The sequence below is a fragment of the Podarcis melisellensis genome (genome assembly GCF_964234715.1).
Source record: "Podarcis melisellensis genome assembly, chromosome: 1".
NCBI lineage: Eukaryota > Metazoa > Chordata > Lepidosauria > Squamata > Lacertidae > Podarcis > Podarcis melisellensis.
This window is the reverse complement of record NC_138528.1, coordinates 20,962,763-20,987,204: the sequence shown is the minus strand read 5'-3', so window position 1 is coordinate 20,987,204 and position 24,442 is coordinate 20,962,763. Positions and strand designations below refer to the sequence as shown.

The 24,442-nt window shown below is 42.9% G+C and overlaps 1 protein-coding gene across 2 annotated transcripts in view; it reads left to right on the top strand.

Annotated features, from left to right (window-relative positions):
- Positions 1-9,328: 9,328 nt before the first annotated feature.
- The window catches only part of PPP4R4 (protein phosphatase 4 regulatory subunit 4), a 79,868-nt gene continuing 64,754 nt past the window's right edge, over positions 9,329-24,442 (top strand). The window contains exons 1-2 of one of the 2 annotated variants that reach the window (XM_081910251.1): positions 9,329-11,108; positions 12,124-12,197. In XM_081910251.1, the coding sequence (XP_081766377.1) occupies positions 10,989-11,108; positions 12,124-12,197 (194 nt within the window). In that variant the 5' untranslated portion in view covers positions 9,329-10,988. The remainder of the gene's footprint in view (positions 11,109-12,123; positions 12,198-24,442) is intronic. The other variant, XM_081910252.1, reaches the window with a different exon arrangement.

Here is a 24,442-nt window from a genome sequence, read left to right as displayed (position 1 = left end):
TTTCCATAAATGCCAGATTCAGATCTTGTGCACAACAAACTTTGAATAAATCCACATCCATCTACTGTTACTTGTCCTTCACCAAAAGGTCCAATTCTTGCCATTTTAAAATGCAATATTAAAAACAGTTTAAATCAAATTAGTTACAAGAATAGGGCAGGTTCTGGGGGGAAACCATATATAGCTCAATAGTAGAACATATGCTTTGACTACAGGCTCAATTCTGCCTTTCCACTTAGGGGGAAAAAACAGGTTGTAGGTGCTGGGAAAGATCTTTTTCAGGGACACTGGTGAGTAGCTGATAGGCATAGCAGCAAATATCAGGCTTAATGGACGAATAGTCTGACTTGATTTGGACAGCTTCCTAACTGCATATTGTGCATTGAATTCATTTATGGTGCTGGCTGGGCTTTGCAGAGGAGTAGAACTACTGTGGCATCTGCAGCCCTCCTGCTCAGGATGGATATGGCAAAAGTGCAGGCAGGATTAAATAGGCCTGGATTAGATCTAATACTGTCACGTGATAGCAGTGGAAACAGCTTGGTTGCCCCAGATTCCAGGAATGCCGTTTGGTTGGTTTGTTTTCTTGCAGATAGCTATCCCAACTTCAGCTGGTGGGGAGTCAACTGGGAGAGGTGGGCAGATAAACCTCACTACCTAATCCACCAGCATCCTGTCTAGTGCCAAGTGTGTGTGCATTGCTTTGCTATTGCTTGATCATGGGCTTAAAGCCCACATGAGAGGGTTGAGGAGCATCACAGACTAGTCTTGGCTCCTGCTAATAAACTTTGCTGCTACATCTCCACCTTAACAACCATACATTGGGTGACCATGTGCAGGAGCCCTGTGCATGTACCAATGCACATCACATTTCTCCATCTGAGAAAGGACTCTGACTCAGAATACCATCCTTACACAGAAGAGCTGTGGGTGCCTATGTCAGTAGAGTCATACCTCGGGTTACAGACGCTTCGGGTTGCGCACTGCGCCGAACCCAGAAGTACCAAAACAATTACTTCTGAGTTTCGGTGCTTGCGCATGTGCCTTCCGCGCGGATCACGTTCGCAACCCAAGTGTCCACTGTATACACAAGTCACCCTTCTCATGGTTGCTTCACGTGTGGCTGGCCTGCTAGCCTCCTGACACTTTGGACGGACATGTGACGGGCTGATGGAGCAGCAGTTCTTACCTGTAATCAGAGTTCTGCTGAGTCAAGCGGCTGCCAGAGGCCAATCTAGTCCAGCATCCTGCTCTCACAGTGGCCAGCCAGATGTTTTTGGGAATCCCCCAAGCAGAACATGAATGCAACAGCAGTCTCCCCCATCAGTAGCCTTGGACAGATGTGAATGTGAAGATGCATTTCCTGGAATTCTCTTTTCTGCCCAGCTGTTATGGGAGCAGCCCCATCTTCCGCTGCATCCAGTAACCTTAAAATAGTCCTCACCCCACTGATAGAATTAAGGAACAGGGAGTGCAGAACTCCTCTGGAGTGCTGTGCACTTACATCATTTTCCTTTAAGTGTCTGCTGTTCTGACCCAGCAAGGCTGTTAATGTTCTTAATACAATGGCTGTATGGATTTGAATGTCACTTCAAGCTTCACCTACGAAAGAACCATGTTATTTTCTCTTACTTTTCCTATTGTTCTCCTCCTCTTGCCCTCCCCGCACCTCCGGTGTTTTTCACTGAGAGAAGGGGCATGTGGAGAGTAACATGATGAGCAGGGGGGGGGGGGTGAGTTCCAAGTAGCTAAAGTGCACTGCCAGAAGACACAGCATGCTATTTTCTCCTGCGCGATCGAGAGCATTTTGCAGGTTGATCTTGGCAAAAAAAATAATGTACGGCTTAAATTATACACCAGAAACAATGGAGAGTTTTTGAGTTAAGCATGAAGACAGACAGATGGCCGGAACAGCTTCTCTTATACTGTGACACATAGGCAGAGACAGCAAACAGGAGATTTCTGGAAGGGAAAGGATGGGGCCAGACAGTGAAATGCAATTATTGCAATAATTAGTATGATTTCATCTCTCTAAGACTATCTCCAGTTGTTTCTCAGTCATTAAGGTGTTTCAAAAATATTCCTTGATGCATCCGTATTAGTAAAGAGAGGCTGAAAAGCAGCACCTTGAAACCATTTTCTGTCCTTGGAAATCATTACTATACATTACCTCAGAGGCACAGGCATAAGGAGATTGAACCACTCTGCCAACTCCTTAGGCTTTGAGGAGGACTGTTCAGGTGGCTTCTGCAACTGTGCCTTTAACAGACGCTTGATCCTCAGGGATTGTGCTTTTCAGAGCAGGAGAAAGATTTTATCATCTGCTAATAGCTACAGATCAAGCTGCTGTTACAGTAGGGTAGCCATGTGTCCAACTTTACAGCCCTCTATTTCAAGGGAGGTCAAGAAGGCCCTATGAAGAGCTCTCTGATCCTAGGTAAAGGTAAAGGGACCCCTGACCATTAGGTCCAGTCGTGACCGACTCTGGGGTTGCGGTGCTCATCTTGCTTTACTGGCTGAGGGAGCCGGCGTACAGCTTCCGGGTCATGTAGCCAGCATGACTAAGCCGCTTCTGGCAAACCAGAGCAGCGCACGGAAACGCCGTTTACCTTCCTGCCGAAGCGGTACCTATTTATCTACTTGCACTTTGAGGTGCTTTCAAACTGCTAGGTTGGCAGGAGCTGGGACCAAGTAACGGGAGCTCATCCCGTCCCAGGATTCAAACCGCTGACCTTCTGATCGGCAAGCCCTAGGCTCTGTGGTAGTCCAGTTTAAAAATAAAAAACTAGAGAAAGAGGAGCAGGGGCTTTGAAGATGCCCATCAGCCATTAGCATCCGGATGGGAGACTGAGCAGGCCCACAAGCCACTATCCTCTCAGTTATGGTGAGATGTGTTTCTAGTAATTTTTATAGTAATTTTTTATAAATGTGCATCTATAAATGTAAATTAGACTATGCAAGGTTTACGCTAATTTTTTTGGCCGCCTTTTTGTGTGATGCATTCCTCCCCCCCCCTCTTTTTGGCAACACATAAGTTGCCCTATGTTACAGGCACAGCTGCAGAAGCCCATTGGAAAAATTGGGAACCCTATTAAAATCTATCATGACAAAGAACTGACGACCCCAAATTATTATTTGTTTGTTTTGCAAACTGTCACCTTGCCTGGCAGCTCCTCAAAGTTGATGACACAAGAGTCCAGTAAAAATGAAAAAATGCAGAATTAAACTCAACATAAAAAATAGTTTGTTCTACAACATGCTTACTGACACTTCCAAATAACTCTAATAGCATTGTGAAACGGCTTGTCCTTCAGAAGCCATGCTGGCTTTCCTTCAGCAAGGTTCATTATATGCTTCTCAACTTTTAAAAAACAAAACAATAAATTCCACCAGTTTTCACAGGAAAAATGTTAAGCTAACCAGCCTATAATCTCTAGGATCCCCCCGCATCCTTTTTGAAATACTGGCATTAAATTGGATTCTTTCCAATTCTTCAGGAATGGAGGCTGATCTGAGGGACAAGTTATGTGTTTCCATTAGAAGATCAGCAGTTTCACATTTGACTCCTTCCTCCTTGAAGCATTATGCCTTCAAATCGACAGAATTACATATCATGCCAGTTCTTTAAAGTACAACACGCTTTAAAGAATTTGAATGTTGTAACACATGAAGTTCCCAGTCTTCCCTACCAGCTGCACAAACATTGTTACATAAAAAGAATTCAGGGCCTTAATGAATTAAACAATTTTTTTGTCAAGCCCCTTCTTTACAACTTAACTGGAAAACGGTTTCTTCTTATAATTTTTCAATGCTATTACAAACACCTTATGAGGAAATCCCTTCCACAGAAATTACTTGTGTCAATTGATTTTGAACCTCAAGGAGACATTTTCTTTTGAGAGACTGGCTCACATTTTTATTTATTTATTTATTTAGTGGTTTTATGTAATGTGATCTTGTGCCACCTGATTAACAACATCAAGGTTTTAGGATAATGATTATGTTTGTGTTTCCTAAATATTCATTGTGTTTTGTAAGCCTCCTTGATTTCAGCTTAGAAGACACGGTTGAAATTTAGAGAGCAAATGATGAATAAAAATGAGGCCCTTTTTGAAAGGCGTTTATAAAGCCTTAAGGGCTTCAGTGAAGCAAAAAAATTCACAATAGTCCAGACTTTAAGTGCCATACTATTATAACTTCTGTCTGAGCCATAATGCCTGCCTTCAAGTTATCAAAACGTGTTCATGATTGTCTCCGACTCATATCAACTAAACAACCAATATCAAGGTTCTTGAGTCACAAACCAGATCCAGGCGCTCTTGGAGGAAACTGATTTTCTAAATCCATTACAGTTGGGGTTTAGACCTGGTTATGGTACAGGAATTAACTGCATTAATAGAATCTTAGAGCTGGAAGGGACCCAAGGGTCATCTAGTCCAACTCCATGCAACACAGGAATCTCAGCTAAAGCATCCATGACAGATGGCTATCCAACATCTGCTTAAAAACCTCCCAAGGAAGGAGAGTCCGCCACCTCTTACTCTCAGAAAGTTTTTTCAAATGTTTAGTTGGAATCTCCTTTCTCACAACTTGAAGCGGTTGCCTCGAGTCCTACCCTTCAGAGCAGGAGAAAACAATAATGTTCCCTCTTCCATGTGACAGCCCTTAAAATATTTAAAGATGGCATTGATTCCTCTGTATGATGTCAGGATAGAAACAGGGAAAATGTGTCCCTGTTCATTTTGACTTTTCAGCAGCTTTTGATATTATCAATGGTGGTATCCTTATCTGCTCCATCTGGGCTGTGCAGAAGAGTTTCCCAGGTGATTTGCAAACTTCTAGATCAATGCATATAAACTTCCACCCACCAGGTGCAGTTGGTTAAATGTGTTGGCCCTACCTGGTGCTAAGTTCTTGTAATATTGGCATAGCTTATTCTGAAGAAGAGTAGTAGTGATAGGGAATAGTAGTCCTGTTCAGTCCTAGTTCCTGTCCCCTTGTGTGATTAATTGTGTGGAGCATGGGAGTCTGTAGGAGTTTTTCTAGAGGAGAAGACTGACCAAGTAAAACACTGAAGGGGGCAGGCAAGCCAGTTTCTCACTATATAAAAATAATGGAAAGAATAGTGCATGTACAAATTTGTCTTATACCTTAGGTTCTAGAACTGTTAGACTTTTTTAAAAAAGAAAGAAAGAAGGGGATTCAGAAATTATCGTTCATCCAGAGGTGGGCGAGATTGGTGAGGACTCCCCCTACCCCATGGATGCCCATGGTATGAAGGACAGAGTGAAGCATAGATAGAGTTCTGCATCCAGAGGGAGTTGATGTATGTAGAGCAGACTTACCTCTATATACATGCACCCACAAAACACTTGGATTGTAGGGGAATTACACATTGCTGGGAACTGCAGCTGCTCAGAGTGCTGCTGCACTCATTTCCAGCTTGTCTGCAGGTTTCCCATAGGAGGTCTACATGGTCTGATCCAGCAGGGTCATCTTATGTTTATTTATTAAATGCATTTCTATCCCACTTTTCTCCCAAATTAGGACTCGTAGAGCCAATGGGGATGTGGGTGTCATGGGTGCTGCCTTGCTCTCTCTTGCACAAACTGTGACAACTGACAAAGGCTACATTGTCTTCTGAATGTGGTGTAGCCTTTCTTCATAGGACTGGAGTCCTGCTTGCTCTTGGGAGATGATCTCTGTAGCCAAAACACATACAGATACTACCATTCAGTAGAGCCCATGTGTTTATGGTAAAGAAAAAAAAGAGATGGTACTTTTGAGGCTTTTCCTACATTAGTAAAATGAACTGTTTTCACTAGGTGAAATTCCTACTTTAAATATGTTGTCATTTTAAGTGTTGGTTTCTTTCTCCTTTTCTTGACAAAACATTTGTGCCTTTAAAAGCTGCACAACTGCCAGAACTTCAACAGACTAGACCTCATTGCTGTTTTTCAATCTACAGAAAAAACTGTCCTAGCTGAATTACTACATATTGGGCAGTTGCTAAATGCACAGTGCACCTATCTGGATAAAAGGTAGCAATCATTGTTGTCATCATAACCTCCTCATATATGTGGCAAGGGAGAGGGTGGGGGAAGTGAAATATCTGCACGTATAAAAATTCCTAGAATAGAGATGCCAAACTGCCAATACACACAAGCCCCGATAAAAATAAGAACATTACTTAACACAGCTTCCAGTTTGTTGCTAAGAAACTACTGCTTCATAGTTTCATTATTTTCGTTTGCAGAAACATTACTGGTTGTTCTCTTGCATCTTAGTATCTGCTTAGTATAAAAAGTATAATTAGAATGTGCATGAAGTCAAATAATATTTCACATAATTTGATTTCCCCCCGCCCCAAACCTTGTGGGGTCAGTCGGTCTACCATTTCCTGTTAGTGTAGTGAGTTATCCAGCATAACATGGAGGAAAAGGAAGAGTTACAGGAGTCTAGAGAGGCAATGCACTAGCAGCAAAGCATTTTGAGCGCAAGAATGTCTACTGAAATCATTTTTCAGTACGGCTTTCAGCAACAGCAGAGTAATTTGGGGCTTGTAGCCTTGGGGTGTAACCCTAAATCCATCTGTATAAATGGAGGTATCTCCTGTAATTAATGCTGTTCCGTTTGTACAATAGCACTCAGGCCTTTCCATACTGTGAGTGAAAGCGTGCCCCTCCTTCACTTCAAACCTTGCTTGCCTGCTGTTCCCAAATGCTCATCTCCGGTGCCATACGCTTGCTATCCATGACCAACTGTGCCTGTTTTCTGCTACCTGTCCCTGATAAATAACTGTCCCTGTTTGTTCCTCTTTATTTCTGCCTTTTCCTGAGATGCTTTCAAAACTCTGTTGGTGTGCCTGTGATGTAATGCTCTAGAGAGCTTTCAAGGAATTTATATATAAAACAATATGAAAGATTCCACAAAACTGCATGGCAGCACTATGGAGGTGGGATAGATGTGCATGCAACTCAGCGGGGTGCAGTAGAAATGCAGCCCTGTTTGGCACATGCAGTATTAAATGGAATGAGGTCACAACTCAAATAGAAAATGCCAGACAAATAGGATGCGAGCCATAAAGATGTCAGGGCAGAATCACACTGTTATCTATGTTCATGGAGAGTAATGACCAATGTCTGCTTGTTCAGGGTGTATGTCATTTTAATCATTTTACCCTATCTGTGGCTGTTTCTTTTCAACATTAAGTACATCTCAGATTATTATTCCTTACTTTTTAAAACGAAAGCTAAGAGTCCGGGGGCCCTGCTGCCATGGGGTATAGTACATGTGCACAAACCTGTGCTGTGTAGAGCAACAACAAATGCTATTCTTGCCTTTGAGCTGACGGCAATATTCCAGTCACACACAACTCAGAGGGTTCTGTACCCTCCTCACACATCTCTCCATGGAAGAGGAAAATTTCCAGCCCAGCAAAACAAACAAACAAAAAAACAACTCAAGGAGACTGCAGGGCTGGTGAGGGTGCATGGACTTGGGAGACTCTGTGCTTGCCAGACAGTGTGACCTGGAAGGCCACATGCAGCCCCAGGGCCTGAGGTCTCCCAGCCCACTGAGAACACAAAATTGAGGAAATTGGTTCTCCATATTTATTCCTAGCAACTCTTGGCAGAATTTTCCCCAGGGAATGTCAGTTCACCCTGCCCTTTGTAGGATCTGTACGATGAAAATCTGTGTATCTAGTTCTGATTCTCCAGTGCTCTATGCGAACAGATTAATTGACATATATTGGTTAAAAGTGACAGTTAATTGACTAATTAAATTGGCGGGTTCACCAATAAATATATAAAGTGCCAGTAAAAGTGTATTCAGTCTTCCATTACATCTTATTATTGAAAATGAATTTTGACATGCCTAATTAGGAAGCAACCACCTCCAGGCCCAACCTTAACATGAAACAGCATGAAAGGTTTGCCTTGGGTAGCACATTCCAAAGGGGTTGTCCTCCTGTCTCTTTGCATATTCAGAGTCGCCTGGTTCTTAAAAGTGACTTCTGAAGTATAAGCAGTGGAATAAGAAATTGTTTATGTCCCCACAGCAGTATGGGCAAGTTGCAGAGACATCTAGGACTTGTTCCATCCTGCCTGTGGGTGCAGAAGTGAGGAAACACCACCACATTAAAGTATTTCTTTACCATGAACCAAAGCAACTCTCAGTGTGCTTCCAGATAGGTGTTTATTGTGGAAGGGAACTCCTCATGCATGCAAGCCTTTTACAGCATCCACAAAACAATGCCGGCTCACTTTTTTTTTTTTAACGTCTGTAATTTCCCAGATATGGCTGGGATTTGGCTTTAAAAATAGCTCAAAAACTACTTTTTTTTTGAGATTCTGCAAAAAATGCTCCACAATCTTCAGTCTTTTGAAACATGGCAACCTTAACTGTTGTCAGTGACCAAGGACCAGCTTGCAAATGAAGCTCCCATCTGGATGGTTCCTGTCTCATTACAGTGGCCAATGGGCCTGAGTTGATGCAAAAAACAAAAGATGAATTTCAATAGGGACAAATGTAAGGTGCTAAACTTAGGCAGTGATAACCAGCTGAACAAATATAAGATGGGGGGCACCTGGCTTGCTAGCAATACATGTGAAAAGGATCTAGTGGTCTTGGTGGACCAGAAACTTAACATAAGCCAACAGTGTGATGCCGCAGCAGCAGCAGCAAAAAGCTAATGCTATTCTAGGCTGCATCAACAGAAGTATAGTGTCCAGATTGAGGGAAATAATAATACTACACTATTCTACCTTGCTGCTTTTTTTTGTTTTGGCAGGGGAGGCCCAAGAGCATAAGGATGCCCTGTTGGATCAGGCCAGTGGCCTATATTTTGATTACATATTTTGTTCTGTGAACTGCCCTGAGACCTTTGGGTATAGGGTGGTATATGAATTCAATAAAGAAGAAGATCTGGTCCAGCCTCCTGTTTTCACAACGCCCAACCAGACGTCCAATGGGAAGCAGGGCCAATACATTTTGGCACCCGAGGCAAACCATTGTGAGTCCTGTTGTACAGGTGGCATGGTGGTGTGCGCATGTTGCTAATAAGGGGGCAGATTTGCCTTTCACAGAGTGCGCTGCTGTCGCTGTGTCAGCGGGTGATGATGCGTTCCTTGGAGGCCAGGTCTGCTGCCCCTGCTGATCCTTGCCCTCCTGAAGCCATCACCTCACCTTGTCTTACAGGTGGGCCGGCCCTTGATCCCTGAGCACGTGACCACCACCCCTCCCGAGGGGGAAGAGGGCAGCCAACCAACGGCCAGCAGCCGTGGATTAAAAACGCCGTTTTATCCTTCACCACCTGAAGCGGGGCAAAGGGGTGGACAGTGCGCGTAGCAGGCGGCGGCGGCAGCGGCTAGTTTCCTCATGAGGCGGGCCCATGTGGCAAACGGGAATGTCAAATTTACCTCAGGGAGAGGGGTGGGAAACAACAAATTAAGCCGAAACGGAGCCTTGCCCCGTCATATATAATATAATATAATACTGTATATATGATGTGCCTGGACCGTCTTTCCGGGCGCGTTGCGATATTGGCGCGCTCGGGTCGGCCCTTTTTGCCCCTCCGGGGCCTCTGTAGCGGCTTCGTTGCCCTGGCGACGGGCTCGGCGCTGCCACACTGCCCGCGGAGGCGAAGGCGGCTCCGGCTCCCTCGCCCCTCGAGTCGCGGGGGAGGGAGCGCGGCGCCTCTGGGAGCTGCAGGGCGAGGGAAAGCAGGCAGCCCGCCTGGGCCCATGAAGCCGCGTCTCTCGGAAGGGCCCTGAGTGGCCCAGCATCTCCCGGGGTTGGCATCCGGCCTTCCCGGCTTGGCGCTCTCTTGTCTCACTCTCCGCTCGCGGAGCCCCATCCTGGCCCGTCACCAAGAGGGGGGCGGGGGAATCGCTGCGCTTCGGGGGCGGCGGGAAGGCAGGAGAGCCGCTCCTTTGGCGGGGGTGGGAACGCACCGCACTCTCGGGCTTATATATATGATAGAGTCGCTGCGTTTCCCTCCGTAAGCGCCCCCCCCCCAATCCATCTTTCCCGCCCCACAAAAAAAAGGGGCTATAGATCTTGTCATTCGCCCACCTCCCCGTTCTACCACCCAGTTCCCCCCGGGAAGCTTCTCCCCTGTTCTTGGAGCATCTAGGAAACGGCGCCTGCCCTCCCTAACCAACCCTTCTTCTTGCGGGGGTGCAGGTCCCTCTAATCCGCACGCCCCCTAAATTCGCATTTAAAATACAAACCGATAATCCCTTTGCACTCGTTCGGGGAAGAAGTTGTCGATTTCTCCTCCGTCCCCCCCCCCCCACTGCAAAACCCTCTTCGGTGTTAGCTTTCAGGTGGGCACCTGCCCCCATCTGGAGCAGGGGGTCCCAAGATCTGCCTCCTTTCCTGAGCCAAAGAGGAGAAAAGTTGCAGCCTCAGACCCGCCTCCGTCCCCCACCCCCACGCCTTGCATTTCCACCCTTAGCGCCCCCACCAAAAAGAGAGAGGGAGAGAAAAGCAAGCAGGAGCGAAGTGAAAGGAGGGCGTGCCTATATGCGTATGTGTGGTGGAGGAGGAGGAAGGGAGATGTTGGTGTCTCCTTCTCCCTGGAAACGCTGGAGGGACTGAGGCGAAAGTGAAGCAGCAGGAGTGAAAGTTTCCTTGCCGGAGCCTGGGCTGAGTGGCGAGTGATGCTCTTGGAGCAGCAACGGCGGCGGGCTGTGCTGGTGCCGCATTGTGTTTGCTGAGGCTCCTCCTGGGCGGTGGGGGCTCAGTAGCGTCCTACGAAGAGGAGGAGGAGGAGGAAGCAGCAAGAGCAGCAGCAGCAGCAGAGCAGCCTCTACTCGCCCACCTCCACCAGTGCATCCTTTTAAGACGAGAAGAGGGTGTTTGTTGCCTGCTTGCTCTCTCCTCTCTCTCTCCCACCCTCTCTCCCTCTCTCTGGCCTCAGTGCAATGTGAAGCTTGCACACAACCCTGATTTTGTCAAAGACTGGAGCTCCAACCTAGTACATGCATCCGATAATCATCTTCTCCTACAAAATGGATTTTAGCCAGAACAATCTATTTGGTTATATAGAAGATCTGCAGGAACTTACTATTATTGAAAGGCCAGTACGCAGGAGTCTAAAGGTATACCTCTCTCTCTCTCTCTCTCTCTCTCTCTCTCTCTCTCTCTCTCTCTCTATATATATATATATATATATATATATATATTTAAAACTGTACTTTCTAATCAAACTGCAGTTATTTCAGATTGGAATCTATTAAATAAATGGTGCTACTATCTGCTATATGCAGGCTCAGCTTGTTTTACAATGAAGAGATAGTTTGCACAGATAAGGGCATTAAATAATGTCATCCGACAGTAGAATTATTTCAGAAATGGGATTTTAAGTGTGAGGTGGGGGAAAAAATACTAGATTTAAACTGCTTTAACTTGAATTAGGTTTTGTGATTATATAATTTGGGATCTTTTCCCATTCCTTGCTTTCAGGATGTAGTTTAATAAATGGTGTGGGGGAGGGACTATTCCTGATTTTAAAAAAGTGCACTACCTAATTTTTGAAATGTTACCAGAGATTCTGAGTATTAAAAACCAAAGGCCCCAAAACCCTGGAACTGTTTATAGACTTCCAGGAGACTGTTCCAGAGAAAGTGAGTTAAAAATTACAGCCTGACATTCTGATTCAGAAACTGAGGAAGGGGACAGCTATAGACCACATGTTTTGCATGCACAAAATCCTAGCTTCAGTTCTTACTGTCTCTAGTTAGCAGGGTCAGGAAAGACCCTTACCTAAGAGCTTGGAAAGCAGATGCTAGTTGGTATAGATCATATTGAGCTAAATGGATCAATGGTCTGACTCATACAAGACCGCTTCATAACCAATTAAGCAGGAGCACTTGAATTCATTTTCCATTGGCATCTTTTTAATTTCATGTACTCTGATTTAACTTATTTGTGTTTCGAGCTGTACAACATAATTAACAGCATCATCCTAGGCATAGTCACTCAGGAATAAGTCACAGTGATCTCAATGATTAAGTATATTTATGTACTGTAAACTTGGGGTGGAAGTAGTTGTTAACAGATGCAAGCATGGACTTGAGATGTTAATTATGTTAATTTGTGTTTCACACTTGACAGACACCAGAAGAAATAGAGAGATTGACAGTTGATGAAGAACTCAATGATATTGAAAGGGCTGTATATCTACTCAGGTATTTCTTCAGATAATGTTGTAGAGGGTTTTTTAATGTTACTTTTTATCTAAATGTTTCCATCTCCATGCTTCATAGGGTTTTTTAGGGTTGTTGTTTTTTTAAAAAAAATAGGTTTGGAATAACACCATGGAAGAAAGTTTTAAATGGTAGCATTTTATTTATTAAATTTGTATAAGGCCCTTCATGCACGTAGTAGCACGAGGAAACGATGGGCATGCACAGATGCTTAGCTACTTTCTATTAAGTTGGCTACTTTCTACTATGGTCCTTCCCTCTGATGAGTTGGGCTGCTATTGTTTTTCTTTTTGAGGGTCACCAAATTGTGTGGTGGTATTAATAAGATTTCACATTGACTAACTCCATAGTACAACTTAATGTTTTAAAGGATTTGTTGTGTAGCACCTGAGAAATGCAGAGATGCAGATAACATTGACACAATCATATCTGCTACCCTTCCCCACCCAGTCTGCTTGAAATGCTTACTTAAAAGATGTTTAACTGCCTTGAACATTAACTGTCCGAAACATGGGCTTCCTTTGACTTTCATGTAGATATCATCTTTGAAGGAGGTGCTGTTCTGAAAGATTTTCATTTAAACTTGCATTTTTATACAATGCTCACTAATTGAAGTGCCAGCTGTAAGCTTCCTTTCAGTTTGATCAGTTATTTTTAGAGTGCTCCAGAGCCATGTTTGTCTCAGTCTTTAAAATGTGCTCTGCTAATATAATCTATTCGTCACTTTTTAAGCCAGCATTTTTATTTGCCACTTATGCTTCTGATAATAGTTCCTATCTGGCAATAGCCATCATCTTGCTCTGTTTTTTGTTTTTGTTTTTTAATTATCTCACTCACATGTGATTTGGAAGTACTTGCTTGAATTCACCATTTACCTTTTTCAGTGTTATCAATAGTATACTGTTCATGCAGATATTGGGTTCCATAGCTCTGGGTGACCTTTGCGTTGTTTGGAGACATAAAATATTTTTGTACAAGGCTACTACCTCCACCTCATGAATATTGTTCCTCCAGTCTGCAAACCACCTCATATTTAATCACTTGCCTGGTCAACTTAGATGAAAAGGAATTGTATACAGGAAAGTGAATAGACAGACAGAGGATGGATGGAACACTCCATTGCTGCTGCTCCAACCTCTCTTAGCAGGCTACAAACCTTTTAGGAGGCTAGTAACTTTGGGGGGCCTGTTTAAAGAGATATGGTAAATAATGAAAAATTGTTCTTGCACCATAGTTTATTTTTCAAATGGGAGCCACATCTCATTTCCTTGGGCAGCCAAAAGAAATTGACCTCCACACAATCCAATATTTATGTGTCTTGACTGGGTAAGCAGAGATTAGACCAATGTCTGCTCACCGATCACTGTAGTAGAGGCCACTCTGGTGGCTGTCATTGGTGATTCTATTCCTACCCTTAGTGTTTGCACAGTCTGATGATGCAAGGCAGGTTTCTGCCACTTTTTGGCCTCACATGAATAGAACATGTTGCAAGCTGTCAAAGATGGAGAAAGAGAATAATGCAATTGTATTGGAAGGTTGCAGGCCTCAAATATTTTTTTGAAACAAAAAAGTTTCATTAAGATAAGATTTTATAATTGCTGATGTAGCTAGATAATTGCTAAGATATGATATATTTAACAGTTCTTAAGAGTTTAAGAGGATTCTTAACTGGTTTTGTATTCTTCTTGACTCCCCCCCCTTTACTATACAGTGGCCCAGTTCACCTGTCATAGTATACTCTAGTTCATGGTTTACTATGAATGCACTGAGTTGAGCTGTTTCTCCGCTCTTTGATCACACTGGGGAGAAACAAACTATCACCTCTAGTTTAGTGTTACAACAGTTACGTCTGATCCTGTTTTGTTCCAACAAACCTTGGTCCCTGTTTTGATTGTAACGTTAAGCCAAATGTCATGGCTTGTTTCTTCCTGGCATGAGCTGGGAAGAGGGTGGGGCAAAACCGGAGCAATTTGCTTGTGCACAGTAAGCCATGGTTTATGGCTTATGACATGAGAATAAGGTCAATTTGTAGTCTTGTGTTGGTGGAACACACATTCTTTCGAGTATTCATTTCCTCTGGTTTGGCTTTTAATTGTTTTCTTTTTGAGACATATGGTGAAATAGTGTTGAGTGTCGTCAGTGTTGTAACACTAGCATGCCTTTCTTGTTTGGGTAGTCTAGTTGTTCCTTGGTGCATTCCCGCCGCCCCCCTTGCTCCGGCCAGTGATGCCAACCTCAACTCCTAGTTTTTTCTGTACATTCAGTGGCACATAGAATACCTCTTCCTGATTGACCACACTTTTCAGAACAGGCTTTTCTGTAACAACTGCAACAAAATGGGTTGTGTTTTTTCCCCTATAGACTAGTTTTGTTTGTTTGCTTGTTGTTTTTTGTAATTCTATTTTCTTCCAGTTAGACATTTATTGTCATATTTCTGGCTGAACATCACCAGCATGCTGTTGGCTTGACTGATATGTGTTCTTTCTTTATTTTTTTGCTGTATGATTCTCTCCTTGAATCTCTAGCATTATTACATAACTTTTGGACATTATTTCATTATGGGCTGGTTCACACTGTTCCCCAAAACACAGGCTCTACTTGTAGTAGGGTGCAAGAATGAGCTTTGGGCAGACATTTCCTCCTTGCCTCTGTCTTGCACATAGGCTTTTTAGAATCTTTTCTAGAATCATAGAATTGTAGAGTTGCAAGGGACTGCAAGGGTCATCCAGTCCAACCCCTTGCAATGCAGAAATCTCAGCTAAAGCATCTATGGCAGACGACCATCCCACCTCTGCTTAAAAACCTCCAAGGAAGGAGAGCCCACAACCTCCTGAGGGTGTCTGTTCCACTGTCGAACAGCTCTTGCTGTCAAGAAAGTTCTTCCTGATTTTTAGTTGGAATATCTTTTCTTGTAATTTGAAGCCATTGGTTTGAGTCCTATCCTCCAGAGCAGGAGAAGATAAGCTTGCTCCACATATTGTTGTATGCATGTAGTTCCTGTCCGTCTACCTATCCCCTTTTTGCAGCACATAGATGACAGGACTAGTTTTGTAGAAATTTTTAGTTAATTGTAGTGTGCAAATCTGTGAATTGACCCAGGGTGAACAGGTTGCTGCCACTGTGTGCTGTATCAAATAGCAGAGCTCTCTTGCTCTCTCTTTCTTTCTTTCTTTCTTTCTTTCTTTCTTTCTTTCTTTCTTTCTTTCTTTGCCTTGCAAGTGAAACCTGCCTTATTAGGACAATTGACCTCCAAACTTTGCTAGTTTCCATTTTATTTTGAAATCTGAAGATTTTTGTGTGAAATGTGTAAAAATGAGTGTGCTTTTTGAATCTGGATTGTAGGGGGAAATGTGTTGAAGGTAACCTTTAAAAAAAAAAATTGACAAGTTGTGCCCCAGACAACATGGGAATAATGAGGTCATTTGACTTGATTGGTCAAACCATGGAACTTTATATTACTCTGATTTCATGTTTTGTACCAGAGAAATAGGAATAGCATTGAGATACGCAATGACCTGTTCATCCCAGGATCCCATCTCTAACAAAGCCATTTACTTGGTCACCTGTGCCAAGTAAGAATTGCTCCAAGAGATCAGGAGTTCTTACACAGCCACCAGTCAACCTCATGGGTGTAGGTAGGGGGAGGGACCTGTCCCCCCTAAATCAGTGCAAATCAATGCATATCTTAGGTTCTGCCCCCTTAACAAAAGCCTGCATCCCCAACAAAAATCCTGGCTACACCCATGGTCACCCACTTCCCTTTGCACTTGGAAATACTTTTATTAGAAACAACACAGAAAGCATGCACAGGGTATACACAGGGTATACAAAATGTACAAAGGCATACACAGGGTATACAAAATGTACAAAGAAAAATACTCAATTGACAGCCAAAATGTTAAGGAAAATTAATTTGAAATATCCAAATTGGGGGGTTGGATGGAAGAGAGAAAAATCTTATATGAAAATGAATCTGTAATAATAATAAAAAGACAGCTATTTCTAAAATATATTCCTGAGAGCATTGCAGACATTATTAATTATTTTACATTTTATTTATTAAATTTATACCACCCTTCATCTGAAGATCACAGGGCGGTTCACAACACAAAAAGGCAAAATACATAGAAAAGCAATAGCAAAAACAAACCAATAATACCCCTCTCTCAAACACATGTAAAAGGTCGCTGAATGTTACTTAGCCAAAGAACTGGTTATAGAGAAATGTTTTCGCCTGGTGCCTAAAGATAGGTAATGAACTTGCCCTGGGATATTTCAATTGGAATACTTTTTGCCCTATTCTTTTTGTGCCAAAATTTGGCAATCTTTCCCTTGTTTGCCTCAAAAGAAAGCATTGTGCTTGTGTGTCCTGCCTTTGCAGTTTATTTGCACATGATCAACACATACCAAATTTTCTTGCAAGTTAAGGTGACTTCTGATTTTCCCATTTTTGTCCAGCATTTTGCTTGTCCTGCTTACTCCTTGCAGTTTCTCCTAGTTCATACTTATAGCTTACTGCTATCCTTTTTGCCTTTTTTCTTTAACCGATCAAAATATGTTCATAATAGTAGCTATACAGTGGTACCTCTGGTTAAGAACTTAATTTGTTCTGGAGGTCCATTCTAAACCTGAAACTGTTCTTAACACGAGGTACCACTTTAGCTAATGGGGCCTCCTGCTGCCGCCGCGCCACTGCCACACAATTTCTGTTCTCATCCTGAAGCAAAGTTCTTAACCCAAAGTACTATTTCTGGGTTAGTGGAGTCTGTAACTGAAGCGTCTGTAACTTGAAGTGTCTGTAACCCGAGGTACCACTGTATATACTCAAAATGTTCTCACATACTCTTGTCATCCTTTCATCAACTCTGTGGGGTAGATCAGTGTTATTATCCTCATGCATAATACTAGGGATAGGAATGGGGACAGAAACGGAGATAATATTGGCAACTGAGGTGAGATTTGAATGTGGAACCTTCTGATTCATTGCTTAGTCACTGTGCTATACAAGTGCTGTACTTCATTTTAGGCTTTATTATCCGCCTCTGAAAAGCAGTTCAACATGCAATTGCATTCAACCCTTATGATTACTAATGTTACAATGATGTGAGCATGTGGTAAGGTAACATTCTAAATATCATTTTCCCCCCAGTACAGAAGTTCTTACAAGGGAAAGTACATAGACTATGATATTTTCCTGTTGTTCTTGAATTTGATCTCCGTTGCTTTTGCTTTGTTATCCTGTTCCATATGTATTTGGAAAAGCCACTTTAGCCTCTCAGACCACCTAATTCGAACATAAGCTCTAATAGGTCTTGCCTCTTGGGGCTTAGCTTCTGACTTGGGAGAGCCTCAGGACATTACTTTTTGATGCTCAATACTCCTCCGCCTCCTGTATTGCATTCTCCCCTCCCCTTTAAAACCAAGGCCTTACACTTTCAAAGAATAACATAACCAATGGGTTATGCCTCTTGGGGTATTATGTATTCTTATTAAAGATTGGGGGAGAAACTGTTTGCTGCTCATTATCCTTGTGAGGAGTCATTAGAGCTGCCACTCATGGTAAAAATGAACGAGTGCATTTATCTAGTCATACATTTTATTGCCTAGGATCATGCCATCCATCTCATGTACCAAATGGTCCAAATATGTAAGCCAAATTTCTTCTCTCGACCCTTCAGTGAGGAAGGATCTTGTTCCTCATGCACTTTGAGGCTTTCGTTTGAAGAGAAAATGTGATCACCTGAGGGAAGCTGATGGGGGTGGGGATCTTGGCAAGGGAAGCCTTGTTACTCTTTCACAAAGGTAGCTTTCATGAATGGTTGTGTGTAACAAGTGCTGTCAGGGTTTCTACAGCAATTACAAAGTATTCATCAAAAGCTGGAAAAGTTTTACGTACAAGGGAAAGGATCCAGGAGAAGGGTACAAATGGAAAACAGGGACCAACTATTCCTGATAGCCAGCCTAGTTGCCCCAGAGTAAGACAATGGACAGAGGGTGCATTTCCTCTTTAAGACGTGGCATTCAAAAACATCTACAATCTTGATGCTGAACCAAATGTATTGAATTTAGAAGCACATATAGATATGCCTTTGCATGGCATTTGGAAATGCATTTATGGCAGAAATAGCAAACGTGTCGCAAAATACCCACTGCAACACTTCTGGAAGTTTGTAACGCTGGCTATCGAGCTGTCAATATTTTTGTCCCTTGGGTCACCTTCTCGCAGATTCTACCAGATCTTGAGTTTGTAATAAGTCAGGGACAGCCTTTCATTTTAAACACCCATGATATTTTATGTTTGTTGTAATTGTAACTTTTTGCACTGAAGAGAAATTAATTATTGCTTCAGAACATATACACTTGAACCAGAGAAGGGGGAGGAGAGAGTGAAGGACCCATATGGATGCCATGTACACAGTACTGAAAGTATTAGTTATGCTGTCATGCAGGCATTCAGATGAAATAGTTAGCTCTGGGAGGAAGAGCAGAGAAAATGTTGCTCGTACTGATGCAGCCGAGCTTTTGGATCAGGAAGCTTTGCACTGATATCAAGCAATGGATGAGTCACTGGCTCAGCGTTGCTTGTCCTGAAATTCCACTGATAATTGTAAACAGTAAAATCCTTCCTATTGTTTTCATTAAGTATCTGTTTCAAGATTATGGCGTGCAGTGAGATGTTGCTACTTCTTCCAGTTTAAGTAGTAGTGGGGTGTGTATGTGTATGCGTACATGAACACAAATGCACACATGGGACCTACAGCAAAATATTGCATTGTAAAGTGCTCGTGTTCAGGATGCCAGCCAGCCAGATTTTTCAGGATACTTCATTCTGGCATCACTGAGCCCAGAATTTCTAACCACACTCTTAAAGGACACTCAGTATTCTGTGGACATTGAGCATGCTAAATTTGGATGTTTCTCCCACCCCCAGGGCCTCCTCACCCTAATTTTTAAAGATTACATCCTCAGTCTTGAGGCTCCCCAAGCCTGCTGCTTCCTCCATCCTATGTGTGAATGGTGCCATTTTGGCTACATGAGGCTTGACACTTGGCGAATGAGTTCATTATCATTGTGTGTGGGATGCTTTTGTATATATATTTGTATTTTGGACCATGAGAAGAAAAAACAAGTAGGGGAAATAATATATGGATAGATAAGAATAGAAATTTATTCTGCATGTTGAGTATATTGTTTTTATATAGGTTTATTCTTATCTCCTTTTATTTGTGATTGACAGGTTGAAAACTGTTTTAGCAGCACATTAAGTACCCTTTTAATGTCACCCTCACTTGTGATGTGCTTAATTTTTTTTTAGAAAAAAGCATTTTGTTTAACATGTCTTTACTACTAGTCAAACTATTAATTTTTTTGCATATAATGTAAATTTAATAGGTTTTATGGTGGTCAGGGCAATACGTCCTTATTCTCCTGATATCTCTAAAATTTAAGATGCTGAGGGGTAGCAGTGAATGATAGGAGAAGCAGAACTCTGCTAGTACCTTTGGTTTTTGTATACCGTTGGACTGATCCACGAAGAGTATTATATTTTCTTTTTTCATATATTTTTAAGTGTGCAGTTCAGCTCTTGGGCATTCCTTAATGCTCATCCTTAACTGTTACACTGTAGATGTTTTTGTACTGTGATTTTCTTTTCCAGCTGTGGAAGGATGTTAATTCTCTTACTGGAAGTTTTACCAGCTGAGCCCTGTCCCTGTGTGTGTCATTAAGATACACATAAAGAAATAAAACACAGCAATCTTAATTTTGGAAAATGGTGAATTACAATAAAATGCAGTAAAACTGACAGTTAAGTTAGAAGGTGAAACCATTTTGTTGGCTGAGATCAGAATACTGGAATTTTAGTGTATGAAAGTGGTGAGGGGCCCTGATCGAAGGGAAAAGTAGTTACACCAAGAGTTCCACTGAAATCAAGAAAATGTTGGTAGTAAGTCACTTAAGTCTCACTGATTTCAACATCATTCTAGATTCAGGTAGGTAGCCGTGTTGGTCTGACGCAGTCAAAATAAATTAAATTTTAAAAATAAAAAATTGTCCAGTAGCACCTTAGAGACCAACTAAGTTTGTTCTGGGTATAAGCTTTCGTGTGCATGCACGCTTCTTCAGATACACCTGAAAAAATCAATTTTTTATTGATTTCAACATGGCTTAGGCAAGGATCTGTTCCAGGATATGCATGACTGTGTAAAAATTAAGTTCCAAAAATGATAAATTAGATATTTGTTTCATTAATTATTTGAGTGTGTGTATGCCAACCTAGCAGTTCGAAAGCAAAAGTGCAAGTAGATAAATAGGTACCACTCCGACACGAAGGTAAACGGCGTTTCCATGCGCTGCCCTGGTTCGCCAGAAGCGGCTTAGTCATGCTGGCCACATGACCCGGAAGCTGTACGCTGTCTCCCTCGGCCAATAAAGCAAGATGAGCGCCGCAACTCCAGAGTTGGCCATGACTGGACCTAATGGTCAGGGGTCCCTTTACCTTTACCTTTATGATCTACACATATGAAACCTTTCCAGTGGCTTAAATGAGACCTGGGCCTATTCAGTAAATAACCACTTACCACCATTTTTTCATTGCTGTGTTAATATAAGTGCAGCACCTTTTAAAAAGCTGAGTATGAATCAGCTGTGGCAAGAAAGCAAAGTCACCTTAAATGATTCATTTATGCTGTAAGAAAGCTGTCTCTGATCTATGGCTAACACCTAATAAGAAAGAAAACATGGCAGCTTAGCTTGATATGGTGTAGCTCAGTGTTTCCCAACCTTTTTTGGGCAAAGGCACACTTGTTTCATGAAAAAAATCTCGAGGCACACCACCATGCCAGATGGGGAAAGGTCACTTTTTACTTATGTAAAAAAAAATAAAAAAATAGTAACAGCATAGAAGGTAATGGTTATCTCTTTGATGTCTGATGGGAGGGCATTCCACAGGGCGGGCGCCACTACTGAGAAGGCCCTCTGCCTGGTTCCCTGTAACCTCACTTTTCACAGTGCGGGAATTGCCAGAAGGCCCTTGGCACTGGATCTCAGTGTCTGGGCTGAACGATGGTGGCGGAGACGCTACTTCAGGTATACTGGACCGAAACCGCTTAGGGCTTTAAAGGTCAGCACCAACACTTTGAATTGTGTTCGGAAAGGTACTGGGAGCCAATGTAGGTCTTTCAAGACTGTCGTTACGTGGTCTCGGCGGCAGGTAGCAGCGCTCACAGCTTACGGACTGCACCGTGTAACAGGTGTCTGGCCCAGCAGCCTAAGGCGGACAAGCCACTGAAACAGGCATTCAGAATCCATTCATTTCATAAAACCTGCAGGGCTCAATCTCTGTGTTTGTGTATGTGTGTGTTTCTGTTTTGCCCAAGGGTCTGGGGGTGGGAGAGAGCTCTTTAGCATGATGCTTTTAAAACAATTAAATTATCAACAAACAAACCTGATGATACGAATAGCAACGTCAGGTGCTACCGGGGGGGGGGGAGAAGGGGGCCTACTCGGAAGTAAATACTACGTCCAGGCGCAATTAGCGCTGATTTAAGGTGCACCAAGACTGCCTAAAAACCTCACCAAAGATATGCAACAAAGCGCTTCGTTGCAGAGGGGAGAGTTTGTGCACCGTGGAGGCTGGAGGGCTTCTATTCTACATGCGGGGGTTGGGGGGGCGAGGAAAATGTGCTCCGTGGGGGGGCGGGGAAGGCAAGAAAAGGAGCTGAGCTCTAACTATAGGCTCCCACGCTTGAGCACGCCCGACTCAGTGGGGCGGACCACCCTCTCTCCTGGAGGAGGAGGAGGAAGAGGAGGAGGAGATTCCCATCCACGGCGTGGCTTCCCGCGCTCCTGAACGGGAAATCTCTGCAGCCCAAGACTCTCCGCGAGGCAGCTCCTCCCTTCCTGCCTTGAGCCGCCGCCAGCCGCGCCCCCCTCCCCAGTTATCTGCTGCCTGCCAAGCCCCGCCCCTCTTCATTGTCCTCCCCTTCTGTTTATTCCCCTTCCTCCATCCCTCGCTTTTTCCCCTCTCTTTCCTTTTTTAAAAAAAATATTTTCTCTTCCCCTTCTTTTTTCCCACCCTTTCTTTTTTCTCTTTCTCCCCCCCCCCCGCCCTCCTGGGTTAAAGGATTTGAGCAATGGGTCTGGAGGTGGAGCTCGTCGGAGGATTAGCCCGACTCGCCCACCTCCCTCCCACGGCACACTAGGCAACGTCCGGCGGCACACTAGTGTGCCGCGGAACACCGGTTGGGAAACACTGGTGTAGCTGTTACTTCTGAGAACCTGATCCTGGGCAATGGAGACAGTTCAAAAGGCTGAAATAATGTGGGTGGGGAGGGGATCCTAAACTTAACTAGTGATCCCATTATTTAGCTAAGGTCCAGAAAAGTGGCAACTCAGAGAATGGGCGGACAATAAGACATTAAAATGGTCCTGTCAGGTGGTATTTTGGGAAGAACTGAGAGAATGGTGCTCTTTGACTTTGTCAGAAGGTAGCAGACGTTATCAACAGTTAAATTTTTTGATAAATAAAAACACACAGAGAGACATGAAATAGCTAATGTTTGGAATAGGCTCAAAATATTCTGTAACTTGAACGTCTTCATTTGAGGAGAGCATGGAGCAGGGTGTGTGTATGTGGCCTGAGTAGGGGTGTGGCTTGGGAAAGTGGCCTGAAGAGTTTTTTGAGAGCTGAAGGGCCACATTCAGTCCCTGGTCCTGAGGTTTCTTACCTATGTTTTTGAAAATCCTTAAAGAAGTTGCACCAGTTTACATCACTTTAAATTAAGATTTGAGTCATGAACATACATGTTTTCAGTGTTGAAGATTTAAATGAACAAATTGTCTTCCCAAGAATTTGGATTGTGTGAAACTTTGCAAAGTTTGGCATGCAGGGAAGTACGGTGTGGTTGTTTCATCCTAGTATTCATTTACATTAACCTCACTCATATTGAATGAACTACAGATCATTCCACTTTAGGCAGATTTTGTGATAATCATTTGTGAAGTAATCACATGGCAGCTTCACCAGCTACTACAGTTTGCTTGGATCTAGTCAACCCATATTTGTAAGATGACAAAGCAGTGCACATAAACTTTCTATCTTTGTACCATTTTACTGCACATAAGGGTGATGTGGGAAAAGTAAGTTGTTGATAAAAGCAGATGCAAGTTTGCTGTATGTTGGTTTGTACAATTATAGCACAATCTGTGCATGCTGTTAGATCAGCTTGTTGGGTATAAAATGGTTTCTTAAAATTATTCCCTCACGGTGACATAAAATGTGCAATTTTGTGGATTGCACATTTATCTGAAATATGACACACACAGCAGTGATTTATTCATACTTTTGCCTCTGCTGTACGTCACGCCTGAATCACAGTTTTCCCCGTAACAGTATAAGCAGGACAACTCAGACCAAGCAATTTGAGGTACACAAAGTGCACCATTAAAATGCATTGCCCTAGCTGGAGCATTCCCTTCTTTGAAGTGCTGACCCATCTTTAACGGAGTTGTCAGGTTTGCATGTGCAGACTGTGTTCATGAAAGAGTCCCATGTGTACTTGAAAAGGCTCTGAGTCACAGAGCTCTTGATTAGTGTGCATGAGTCCAACTGTAAATAGTTGCCAGCTTCTCATTCTTGTGTCCGTCTGTCATTCCACCTGGAGATCTCAAGCTGCTGCTTCTCCACTGGTGATGGTGGGGGTGGGCAGGGTGCCGCCAGTGGTGTGTGTGTGTGTTGTAAACTGCTTAGAGATTCTGTTTGCATTCAAGCAGTATGTAAATTTTGTACATTATCACAAACCTAGCCTACTCTAGATACGCCTTTCACATTGATCTGCAGACAGCTCCATTCATGATAGCATTTTATACCTCAGTTGAACTTTTGCAGGCAAAAACTGTAGGACATGATGGAACAATAAATGTTACATTGTATGCAGTGCTGCATCTCATGACCAAGATCCTCCTATGTTTACCTGCAAGCAAATTCCCCACAATGTTTATTAATAGATTAATCAGTGTAGGTTCTACCTCTTTTATTGCTTCTTGTACAGAGGGGCTGAGGGAACTGATGAATTAGGGTGGGGGCTTTAATTATTACATTTCTTTTTTATTTTATTTTACAGCAAACTTTATAAAAGAAAGAAAAAGTGATGAAAGGAATAGATCATTAAAGCCTCATCAGGAGTTGAAGACAACCAAGGGGTATTAATTGCTATTCTCACATGGAA